At 38.7% G+C, this 13,026-nt stretch overlaps 1 protein-coding gene across 2 annotated transcripts; it reads right to left on the bottom strand.

Annotated features, from left to right (window-relative positions):
• Nucleotide 1: 1 nt before the first annotated feature.
• LOC137283637 (ER lumen protein-retaining receptor 2) lies at nucleotides 2-8,394 on the bottom strand. Of its 2 annotated transcripts, XM_067815233.1 has the most exons (5): nucleotides 8,196-8,358; nucleotides 5,975-6,234; nucleotides 5,380-5,632; nucleotides 4,260-4,287; nucleotides 2-2,238 (listed from the first exon to the last, which is right to left on the bottom strand). In XM_067815233.1, the coding sequence occupies exons 1-5, from the start codon at nucleotides 8,284-8,286 to the stop codon at nucleotides 2,187-2,189; spliced, it is 684 nt and encodes a 227-aa protein (XP_067671334.1). In that variant the 5' UTR covers nucleotides 8,287-8,358; the 3' UTR covers nucleotides 2-2,186. The 2 variants fall into 2 exon arrangements, with proteins under 2 accessions (XP_067671334.1, XP_067671335.1); XM_067815234.1 differs by lacking the exon at nucleotides 4,260-4,287 and having other exon boundaries at nucleotides 8,196-8,394.
• Between the last annotated feature and the right edge of the window lie 4,632 nt (nucleotides 8,395-13,026).

Below are 13,026 nucleotides of genomic sequence, written 5' to 3' on the forward strand. Positions count from 1 at the left end.
GTTAAGTGTTTGTCTTTATTTATACAATTCATTTGTTGCTTACAGCAAGTTGGTGAAAGGTTTTTGACAAGATGTCACATATCATATAATTTTAACAACAAAACCAAGAATGACTACTCTATTTGCATGCAACAGTCTACACATGGTTCAGTATGGTAGATTACAGCTGTTATGAAGAATCAAATCCAGGCACCATTATGAAATAATGAATAAATAGTCTGTACAAATGAATGAAATGGCAAAAAGAGGAGACGACAACAGGGGTCCATGATATCCAGTGGTTACAGTACAGATAACTACAACGTCTGATATGGAGAGTACCTCAAAAACCCATGTGTTGTTGAGTACATCAGCAGTAAACATAGCTGTGAAAATGATTAGTTCCATGGATTCAGAAAAAGAAATACCACACCTGTTGAGATAAGAAGGTTTGAAAGGAACAAAAGATATGTGTGAAAGATCCACATGGATTCAGACTTGGCTGAATGCTGTCGATGCTGCAGGACCCCTGTCTCGACAGTTAAGCGGGATGCTTGTACAGTACAGACTAGTGGTAAAGCTGTTTTCATCACTGGGGTAACAGTCATCTACTTGATGCCCCAACATGAGTTCCCGTTCTTATAAACCATGGAAAACAAATTCCAAAGAATTCACAAGCATTACATCATGCCTGACAGTACCTTAATGATATCAGTGGTCGAAAAATTAAGGCCTGTTAAAACAGGCTTACAATCTTGACATATTGCAGAATTTACATACTTACTGACAATAATTATTTTTCTGCATGATTACTTACCAGAACAATACAAATCAGAACAATATGCATGAAGTCCTGCCTGTTTGTAAGAGCAAGATTAACTAACAAGAAACAGTGAGTTGATCACCAACATAATGTTTTCCATCATCATTATCATCATCCCTGGTCCCCATAGAGACAGCAAAACACAGATAATATGGCATCAGTAGACATGACATATGTACAAAATGCACCTATTAAGAAAATAGTATTATCTTATATCCCTCATGGAAGTCAGATACACTTCACACAATCCTACTGCTGGTTGAAGATTTGATGTTAACATGACTCACAAAACAAGTGTTGAACAACTTTACATTCACACAGACCATTCTAGACTACAGAATGATGCTCCCTATGTCCAGAATCATTTCCTTGCTCACAAAACATCCTCAATTTGAATCACTGGTAGTCAAATACAAGCAATTTTGTATTTCTTCACCTGGCAAATTTTGAACACGGGAGTCTGATACAAAGTCTTATCTTGTACCTCTTGTGTGTATCCTATCAAACAATGGAACCAACAAATGCATATCCTATAAAATAATTGTAACAAAACTAAAACTATTGATAATGATAATATAGAACAATAGAATTGATAGTAACTGTTCACATCACATACCTGAGGGGCACATATCTAATTTGAAGCAACAAGCTATTTGACCAAGAGAACCAGGCCTTGGCATTTGTAGTACAGACCAATTTGGCCAAACCAAGTCAGACATGTGCCCATCACATCAACATACCAATGAGAATTTCAGAAAAGAAAGTCCAATGACCAACTGGCAAGTTACAAAAAAAGCCCAAACTCCTTTTATAAAATACTTTTCATTATCTTGCAGGCAGACATACACAACATACATTCTGATGGCTATATTAAAATACCGCAGCATGATCAACTTCATAGCAACTTACCAATCAAGTAAAGCATGCTCCTTTGTTGACACAACTACCAGGGAAGTGTACAGATCTGGTGCTTGTCAATGATTATGAACCTTTCATGGTTAGTGTTAGTAGGTACATGATCATGTACACAACTGCTGGTGTGTCCTAGTCATGTGAAGACCAAAATTGCTGGTTACTTGCAAATGCACAAAAACAAAAACTGAGAAGCAATTGTTAAAGTCATTTACAAATATCATTTCACCAGTCTGATAAAACAATTGCTCCAACTACCTTAAACAAGAATGCTAACAATCATTGTTTATAGTCAATATTCATGAAAATATCTTATATAGGATATAATTTACAGCTATGGTCTGTAACTGGAGGCAAGTTGATATCCAATTTCTTTCTGAACTTCCAGGAGGCTTCTTGAAGCATGCCTTACTTTTTCCGTCCACTAACTTTGACCCTTTTCCAGCCCTCAGTTTTCACATGAGGAAAGTTTCTAGACAATATCTATCCTCAAGCTGGTAGGCTGAGTTTCTTCCCCTTCAAAACTGAAACAAAAAGAAGTAAAATGAAAATTGCATGATAAAGAACACATGTAACAAGTGATTATCACTTGTTAATTACTCAAGCTCAAAACATTTCTGAAAATGCTCCAATATAACTAACACTGACATCCTGTGTTTCAGAACACAAGTGTACTCCGTTCTCATACTTGAAAAGTCAAATCATTTTAACTTCTAACAGTATAAAGTTGGTGTAACTTGACAGAATCTTTATATGTACTTAATCTGATATTAACACTGACAAAAAAAACCACACAACTGATAAATTTGATATATGCTACTCAAAAGACGTTAAAGGACACTGATTAGTAGTTGTATGATTGTACTGGATACTAAGAGGTACAGCGGCTCACTGTGCGATAAGTCACATGCCATTTATACACATCAAGAAACACTAATTATTTTGAACCATACAATTTCATCAGACTTCATGTTTCTAGGTGACGACACCATTGTAAGCAGGAAACTGTGACAAATGAATACAAACAGATACACAAATCAACATGTACACCTTATTTACATTCCCAAACACATACAGAAACAACACTAAGTCATATAGTCACATACAATGACCATAGGGAAACTCCAACCATGGGTGTGGTTACAATGAATGACAAACTAATTAAATTATAAACGAAAGGTAAACAATGAAAAAAACAACATTCGTCCTACAAATGATTGGCATGTAAATATTGAATGTAGTGTTTATGTTTGTTTAATATTATAATCATCTATCTTGGGGGACACAAAGATGAGTCAACAAAGGCACCAAAGCCTGATCAATTGATTCAATAGTTGCCTCTCATATACTGTTCATGTAGAGCACAGAATATAAAAACAGGAAGCAATATGGATTTTTTTTCCAGAATTGGACAAATCAATCATTTTCATGAAAGTTTCCTGTTGTAAATTGATATACTTTAAATATTTTTGCCTTTGTTATTAATATTATTACAGAAAGTGCCGTAAGAGTGGGTTACTTGACCTTGACACGTCTTTTTGGTTTTGCAATTGCCTAATCTCCAAGCTCAACATCGTCTTTCAAATGTGTAACACATTGAATATTTGATCATCAATTACATAGCTGTCAACAACACAGGTCAAATATGATATACCTTGGTTGATGGACCTTGAACACAACCTTAGTGTGAAAACAGTACCAGTAATCTATCATGGAGAATAATATGCATTTTGCATCCTGAAAATGTTGAAGCATAAAGCCCTTGTTTCTGAATTGTGGGTTAGTATACACTACAGCATATTTAGAATGGAAGTCTATCATGCATGTGGGTGGGGAATTTAAGTGGGAAACCATCTGTAGTCCAGGACTGTCTTACACTTTATGAACTAAATATGGGACATTTGCAAACTAGAACAGCCATGCTTATTATAAGTACTTTGACAAGATGGATGCCTTGAATGTAATTCTATAAGCAGCAGGTATGCACAGAACCACAATGTGATTTGGTGTATCATTAGGCGTACAATGTCATATGACAAGGTTAAGATGTGAGTACATTGTGCAAAACGCTGAGAAGGGACAATGGTGTAGAGGAATGCTCAGTTATCATGGATGACATGATTAAAGGGTGTTACAAAATACCATGAAAGATTGAGTGTTATATTCAAGATGATGTGGCTGGACAAGGCAAGGTTTAAATCCAGATAATTTGATCAATATTAAAGAAATTTGAAAGTGGTAACAGGATAAAGACAAACGTCTTATTACAAGTAACAAAAAATGTGGAAATGTTCCCAGAAAATTTGTCTCCAGTAAAATTTTTTTTTTTTGAGTACTTTTAGGGAGTCAAAAAAAAATAAAATAAATAAATAATGAAAACATATTTCCTCTGGAATATCCTGGTTCTAAATGCAGGTGGGAAAACTAGAAGGCTGAACCAAGGAAAGAGAGACCCAAAGCCACTTGTGTCCTAGACTGAATGATGCTACTCTAGCCATGCAAACCAAGAAGGCAGCAACATGTATCATTCCCACGGATTTCGTACCTCATTTCCTTTAATGCTTTGAATTGACCTGAAAATGATTAATTTGAATACTTTCATGTCATCTGTTAGAAGAATTTTTGTTTGGGATGGCATCAAAATATATCAACATTCAATTTCCCCTTTTCAGAATAGACCTGCTTTGTGATTTTCTTAAATGTGATTAAATGAACAGGTTGGTGTACATCTTTCTTTGCCTCTACAAATATATCGACTGCACAAATTTTCACAAACATCCAAATGATGCAAACCAATTTGTCATAGCTGAGTACATATTCATACACTTAGGTTCCTGGTGGTATGTTGATATTGACTCAAAAATTAGCCTTTCTTTCTGACCCACAAAGGCTGATCTCTGGTAAATGACACTTCAAAGACTTTTTTCAAAATCAACATGAAACAACAAAATGCCTTTATCACATCAATCATACACTCATTAAAATGTTATCGATGAGTGTACTGGTTTAGAAGTATTTTCTATGTAGCATATAGACTTACAGAAACAATCACCATAACCATTTTACCTGTCACAAGATAGATTCAGAAATATGTGTATGAAATATGAATTGACATACGTTACTTTCTCTTGCACATACTGAATGACCCTAATTACAGGATACAGTACAGTTTAATCTGGATGTGTGACACATGAATTACGTACGCCTATCATAATGCCTGCTATATGTCACAACAATCAGGACATTCATTCACAATGAGATGAAGCTATCACAACCCAAGCATAATTCCAGATAAAAAGAAAAAGGAATCAATTGTGTAGAATAAAACAAGTGGTAGTTGGTTTTACAACCTTTTCACAATCTAAACTGTCCCAATCTTTCAAAGTAACACAGAATTCACCATCTGCAATAAATTAATGCAGTGCTGCTGACACTGCCAATTCAACATACAAGTCAGACAATTTGCCAAATCAGTAAAGTATCTAAAAGTCTAAACTAATCAATTTCAAGCACACTGTCATTCATGCTAGGTCAGGATCATAGGATGCCAGCTACATCTACTTGCCTAATCATGGGGTTATATTGGAGCACTTTCAGAACACAGCACAGAAGACAGCACCAAACAGTTACCAAACCAAAATCAAAAATATTGCTAAAATACCCACCTTTCGTGATGTACAAGTAGAAGAAATCGCAATACAATATTGTCTGTACACATCCAGCGACCACAGCTATCAAGTCAAAGAATCCCTCAAAGTAGTAACGGTACAGCCAGTTGAATATGTACAGAGCTCTGTAGGATCCCAAGGCAAACAGGTAATGGCTGGTAATGGTCTCGGCCTCACCGGTCTTGCTGACCATGAACAACTGTGGCAGGATGGCAACTGACTCCAGATAGATGGAGAAGGTCCACAGAATCTGTACAATCAATGACATTATCAGAATCATGGCCAACAAACCATGGATTTGAACACAATATGTTTGTAACTAAGTATACAAGAATAAATAAATGAACAATTAATTGTACCTGTTCCAAAAAAGCTTCAGAAGCTTCATGACGCAACATCATGAAACTATTTCCAATTTATGAAAAATCATACTGCTGTGATTCCTTGTATTGACACTTCATCTTCCACAAAAAGACCCAAACTTTGCATACTACAGTAATAAGAATGAATAGAATTATATCCACCCTAACTCTTTCTCCTGTAAGAGATGGCAAATAAACTGACCACCAAAATCAATAACAAAAGCACAAACCTCAAGGGGAGAGAACTCGTGATTGACAAGGAACGCCAAGCCACCAACTGGTACCACCAAAAACTCCATTCTGAATGTATCATGGTTACTGTCATAAGTGGCCCTGAACTTCATGAACATAAGGTAGACTGTGAAGAATGATGATGAAAGGAAGAAGATTTTCATGGCTGTGTTGTAGATAGAGATGAATGATGTGAACAGGTCCAGGTATCGTGAGGTGAAGACCAAGGCGAAGAGAATCTGACTTTTGCCAGAGATACCTGAAAATACATTAAGGGATAAGTATCAGTTTGTTAAAATTATTAATGATGGATAAACCCTTATTAGTCTTAACTATAGAGCATGCATTGTGTGTAATTATTTGTCATAATGTCATAGAAACTGTACACAAAAAAAATAATGCTTTTTGGAATAAACAGTATTCATGAAGGGGTTAATGACAACATTTAACACTTCATTCACACTATGCGGTCAAAACCTAAATTACTGATGACATGAAACATTCTATGTAGCAACCCCTTCACTGGATGTAATGGCATTTCAGGGGTTCTTCCTTTTCATCACATTATTATACTCTACCTTAATACATCATTTTCAATAAATTCCTGTTGTATAGTTTGCCAACCTGAGAAACCATTTGGCTTCATTTGCTTTCTGTTACATACTTACCCAGCAGAATAGAACAAAACCCACAGCATAATAAAAGCCATTAGGCAGGTGCCTTTATCACAACAGACTGAAGAATCATTGAAGGTTTTGTTCCACATATATAGTATTACTGAATAAACAGATAATTATTTTGAACTTACTGACCATTATTCTGTCCAAACATCCCTGATAATATGCACACAAAAAACAACTGGACATGAAGTTAAACCAAACCCAACTAATCAAAGATACTTGTCATGGTCGTTCAAAATTCAAATTCTGCATTTTGAAGTCTATAACCTCTGCTAAGGAAAAATCCATCTGGGAAATGTCACAGCATTAGCACGGCCAGATTAAATGTATTTCTTCTGATGAACATGTGAAAAAGAATGAAGATAGGTTATCACTTTAATTTTCGTTACGTTCATTAAATGATGTACTGTCGTATATCATGATCATTACTGGACTGCTTTCCACAAAAGTAAGGGCACAAACTGATGTGAATATTTTATCAAACGGCAATCAGCATGGTGCAGAGTTGGAATGTTACTGTTTGTAATTCACAATGGTATTGTTGGTAATCTGATTTGGTTCAATGAACTGATTATTGGAAAAATGTCCACCCGTAACCCCCATTTTTTTCAAATTATTCTATGTCTAGTAATAGATGGTTTTATAGAAAGCCTACCCAAACCTAACACTAATCCTAACCTAAACCTAACATAGTGTTATATCTAAACCCTAGAAATAATCATAATAAATAGATAACATTTCAACAGGGGGAACTCTTGCCATGTCGTACATTTGGCGCTAAAGAAACATGTGCAGCTCTTTACCTGCATGTACCTTGACAATGCTGATATGTATAAAACTCATTCAGCAATGCACAAACATAGGGTACACAAAGCAAAACAGACAAACAAGACTCATATCAATGAAAAGAAACATACCATGAAGGTACAATTCTAAATGGAGAGGGACTTATTTTCAAATGGATTTTCTTGTAAAGAGGGTGGGGTGGGGGTGGAGGGAACAAGGGAGAAATAACACTGTTTAAGTTGAGGTAAAACAAACATTCGATCATGCAATGTCCATACTGTTCTTTACTTCATGGCTTCTCAGATCATGCAAACGCTTCCACTACTTTAACAACGTGACAAACGATGAAGTGTTGTTTTGCGGGTGTTTTGTTTAAAAATGGTAAACGATCGTGCCACGTCAGTGCCACTTGCCCGTGGGCAAAGGGTTGCTACGTGTACACTGGAACTTCTCAGGACTTGACTCGGCCTGGGGGATCAAATTACACTTGGTTAACGAAAGATATATCCTGCAATTTACTTTACTAAGCACCCTCAAATGGAATAGTAATATTATACTTCACAAATAACATTAAAAGGCAATATTTTCACAATATAACAATGCATGCTGCTGTTTAAAGTTCCTCAGTGTCTTATTTACAAACACCTATTGGGACCAAGCAACTTTGGCAGCTAACGTGTCACCGGTGTATTCGCCGGTTGTCCTGTCGCTATTTAAAGTCCCAAACCACGCACAAAATAAAACAATACTTCACCTGCACATGATCTTGTCTTCCACATCTTTAGCAATAACAATATTATTGCTAAAAGATGGGACATGTCACCGCAAAGTCTGAAGATATTCATGTTTGATGCGTCTGCTAGCTCTCACACGTTCCACTATGGCGGCTGCGGACGTGGCTCGAACTGTATTATGGGAGAGGAAGTAATCAAGGGAAATAATTCACAACGAATAGTCAAACTGACCTGTAAATAATGCACGACGCGTCATAAGTCGTTCCACGTCTATGGTAAAGTGGCGTGTGTGTAATAGAGAGCTTAGGGCATTTCGACGAACGTATACATCGTCCGGATATGTATTATAAAGGTATACAACAACAATGGAGTTTTATATATTTCCTTCCTCGAATCTTATGAAGAATGCAATGATGCGCATGTCACTTGTAAGTTGTAAGTTGTACACGTCGGCAGTCGGTGGGTCGAAAGGAAATACTATGCAGTTTATGGTGGGTCTGATTACAACGACAAGTGGATGATAGATGTTGTGCCATGTTACCATTAGTTGGAAATTACGTGTCTCTCTCTCGCACGCACGCACGCACGCACGCACACACACACACACACACACACACACGTCCATACTAATGTATGTTCATTCGAATGAAAAGCATAACCGTACTTATTACCCACGGATTCCCAATCGTTTTTTCGGTGAAAAGAGCGAGTGAGCTGGTATCAAGCCATTTTGAGCAGTATTTCAGTTCCATCACGGCGTGTTCGCTTTCGACGCCTTAGAAGACTGCAACACCCTAACGTGAAGAGGTTCCTCACATGCTATGGTAGACAATCGTATATTATATAATCAGACTTTCCTCCGTTGTGCAAATACGTGTTCGTTAATAAACACTGGTGAACAGACAAATTCTCACTAAAGTCAACCTTGACCGCAATGACAAGACATTTTGAGGACACATGTAGAATGAAACAATTTAGTAACGAAGCTCGTTTGACCACGGCACAGATGTGGCAAATCGACTGTTGTATTCCAGACAGTCTTGGGGACTCCATATATTTCGCAAAACTGTCTCCACGTCGGCATGTTCGTGATACCCTGGAGAATCTAACTGTCGTAGATTGTCCCTGGTGATACCATTGGGGATCATGTCGAAACGCATGCAGTTATTGCCGACCATGAATTTACAAAAAAACGTAAAGTAACTTCAGAGATGGGTACATGAAATCACATACTTTCAACAACATAATCCAATCTTTGGTTGCAGAATTTGATTCATATTTAGGACATACTGGACACCAAAGAATCAACAGACAGTCTTATGTCTATATGACCTCCTTCCTTTAAACACACGCACTCACGCGTAAAATGCACGCACGCACCCACACATCCACTCAGGTACCAGCTTCTTATTGACGTAGTGTGACTATAATCTTACAACCTTAAACTTCTGAGACACAACAATTAAAACAAAAACACGTTTTCTCATTGTTCCCGTTACACAATCGTCTTTGAACAATGGCACGACTGTCAACACACTTCTTCTATTTTGTAAGCGGGGATCTCAGTTCCTCAACTTCATAAGACCGTCTGGGTATCCTTTGTGAACCATTTCATTGCTGATACGAATGACTCTAGAAGAAGTAGAAAACGAACCACAGTGTGCCAACGGAAACTACACAATCCCCTCCATCGTAAATCCAATGCTACAACAAAAAGAACAACAAATACTCTCCAGCAATGTCAGTTGATCCTCAAATCATTTACCACAATGACCATCAGCCACTCTACATAGCATCCTCTCTGCACTTTCAGCTTCTTACCCCCGCGCTATCATTAAAGAGGTCCACACATCCATTCACGTTAAAAATAACTGCCAACCTGTGATTATATCTCCTCAGGGAATCAGCCCGTGGGCCGGCCGCATTCACTACCGACTCCCAAGTGGACTGTGACATCAGCTGATGGTTGACGTAGTTTGTCTATGATGTCACAACTTTAGGGCACACATCACAGGCATCAATTTAGAACGACAGGAAATAGACCATACACTGTGCTACGGACAAATACACAATCATCGCCAATGTAAATCCAAGGCTACAATAAAGAACAAGAAACAATTTCCAGAAATGTCAGTTGATCTTCAAGTCCTTTATGACAGCAACCATCAGTACCATCACACATCTACCTGTGCATAGTGATCTGATCTTACCACTTTCCTACGATTACTAAGGCTGAATAGAAGGCATGGCTTACCCGTGCTGACAACGCCTTCCAATCACACCCGACCTGTGATTATACCTCCTCTCTGAAACAGCCCCTGGGTCGGCCGCGTACGCTGCCGACACTCAAGTGAGCTGTGACGTCAGATGATTGTTGACGTAAGTTGTCTATGATGTCACAACTTTGGGGCACACAATAAGCTATGACGTTGCACCATTGTTCCCTCACAGATTCCTCTTTGGACAATTGCGCCACTGTTGGCAAGGCCGTCTGAGGCACTTCTATTTTGTAAAAGAGGCTCTCAATTACTCTACTTAATGAGACCTTCTGAGTATTATTTGAGGACCATTTCATTGTTGATAGGAATGAATTTAGAACAAGAAGCAAACGAATGACAGAGTGTGTCAACGGAAACTACACAATCCCCTCCATCGTAAATCCAATGCTACAACAAAAAGAACAACAAATACTCTCCAGCAATGTCAGTTGATCCTCAAATCATTTACCACAATGACCATCAGCCACTTTACAGAGCATCCTGTCTGCACTCTTAGTTTCTTACCCCGGCGCTATCATTACAGAGGTCCACACATCCATTCACGTTAAAACTAAATGCACAATTACACTTTTAAACATCACAAAACATTACAAACATGTCGCCGACTCGAAGAATATTGGTCAACACTCGGGGATGGTTTTAATGTACATGGAATTCGAAACGAGGAGACATAATTTATCACAATGTACACGATCCATCGCAGTGTGAAGAAAAGGACGTCTCCTTATAAGACGCAAGCCTGTTTCTTTCATACAATTTTGCCTTCTACAAATCAAAGGAGAAAGATCCGGGCTTGCCTGTTCCGAAGGAATCTTCCCATCACACCTGATTTGCGATTATAGCGCGTCAAGCATGCGTCCCGTCGTGCGGCTGCATTCACTACCGACTCCCAAGTGGGCTGTGACATCAGCTGATGGTTGACGTAGTTTGTCTATGATGTCACAACTTTAGGGCACACATCACAGGCATCAATTTAGAACGACAGGAAACAGACCATACACTGTGCTAGGCTACAATAAAGAACAAGAAACAATTTCCAGAAATGTCAGTTAATCTTCAAGTCCTTTATGACAGCAACCATCAGTACCATCACACATCTACCTGTGCAGAGTGATCTGATCCTAAAACTTTCCTACCATTACTAAGGCTGAATAGAAGGCAAGGCGTACCTGTGCTGACAACGCCTTCCTATCACACCCGACCTGTGATTATACCTCCTCCCTGAATCAGCCCGTGGGTCGGCCGCGTACACTGCCGACACTCAAGTGAGCTGTGACGTCAGGTCATTGTTGACGTAGCTTGTCTATGATGTCACAAATTTAGGGCACACAATAAGCTATGACGTTGCACCATTCTTCCCTCACAGATTCCTCTTTGGACAATTGCGCCACTGTTGGCAAGGCCGTCTGAGGCACTTCTATTTTGTAAAAGAGGCTCTCAACTACTCTAGTTCATGAGACCTTCTGAGTATTATTTGGGGACCATTTCATTGTTTATAGGAGTGAATTTAGAACAAGCAGCAAACGAACGACAGAGTGTGTCAACGGAAACTACACAATCCCCTCCATCGTAAATCCAATGCTACAACAAAAAGAACAACAAATACTCTCCAGCAATGTCAGTTGATCCTCAGATCATTTACCACAATGGCCATCAGCCACTTTACAGAGCATCCTGTCTACACATTTAGTTTCTTACCCCGGCGCTATCAATACAGAGGTCCACACATCCATTCACGTTAAAACTAAATGCACAATTACACTTTTAAACATCATTAAACATTACAAACATGTCGCCGACTCGAAGAATATTGGTCAACACTCGGGGATGGTTTTAATGTACATGGAATTCGAAACGAGGAGACATAATTTATCACAATGTACACGATCCATCGCAGTGTGAAGAAAAGGACGTCTCCTTATAAGACGCAAGCCTGTTTCTTTCATACAATTTTGCCTTCTACAAATCAAAGGAGAAAGATCCGGGCTTGCGTGTTCCGAAGGAATCTTCCCATCACACCTGATTTGCGATTATAGCGCGTCAAGCATGCGTCCCGTCGTGCGGCTGCATTCACTACCGACTCCCAAGTGGGCTGTGACATCAGCTGATGGTTGACGTAGTTTGTCTATGATGTCACAACTTTAGGGCACACATCACAGGCATCAATTTAGAACGACAGGAAACAGACCATACACTGTGCTAGGCTACAATAAAGAACAAGAAACAATTTCCAGAAATGTCAGTTGATCTTCAAGTCCTTTATGACAGCAACCATCAGTACCATCACACATCTACCTGTGCAGAGTGATCTGATCCTACCACTTTCCTACGATTAGTAAGGCTGAATAGAAGGCAAGGCTTACCTGTGCTGACAACGCCTACCTATCACACCCGACCTGTGATTATACCTCCTCCCTGAATCAGCCCGTGGGTCGGCCACGTACACTGCCGACACTCAAGTGAGCTGTGACGTCAGGTCATTGTTGACGTAAGTTGTCTATGATGTCACAAATTTGGGGCACACAATAAGCTATGACGTTGCACCATTCTTCCCTCACAGATTCCTCTTTGG

The sequence above is a fragment of the Haliotis asinina genome, chromosome 5 (assembly GCF_037392515.1).
Source record: "Haliotis asinina isolate JCU_RB_2024 chromosome 5, JCU_Hal_asi_v2, whole genome shotgun sequence".
Lineage (NCBI taxonomy): Eukaryota > Metazoa > Mollusca > Gastropoda > Lepetellida > Haliotidae > Haliotis > Haliotis asinina.

What these genes read in the sequence shown, in the direction of transcription:
- LOC137283637 (XM_067815233.1), bottom strand. Translation starts at nt 8,286, where the DNA reads ATGAATATCTTCAGACTTTGCGGTGACATGTCCCATCTTTTAGCAATA. An exon ending in GAAGACAAGATCATGTGCAG is followed by an intron (nt 6,235 to 8,195) that starts GTGAAGTATTGT and finishes ATGTATTTTCAG; the next exon opens with GTATCTCTGGCAAAAGTCAG. An exon ending in AAAGCATTAAAGGAAATGAG is followed by an intron (nt 2,239 to 4,259) that starts GTACGAAATCCG and finishes TTTTTGTTTCAG; the next exon opens with TTTTGAAGGGGAAGAAACTC.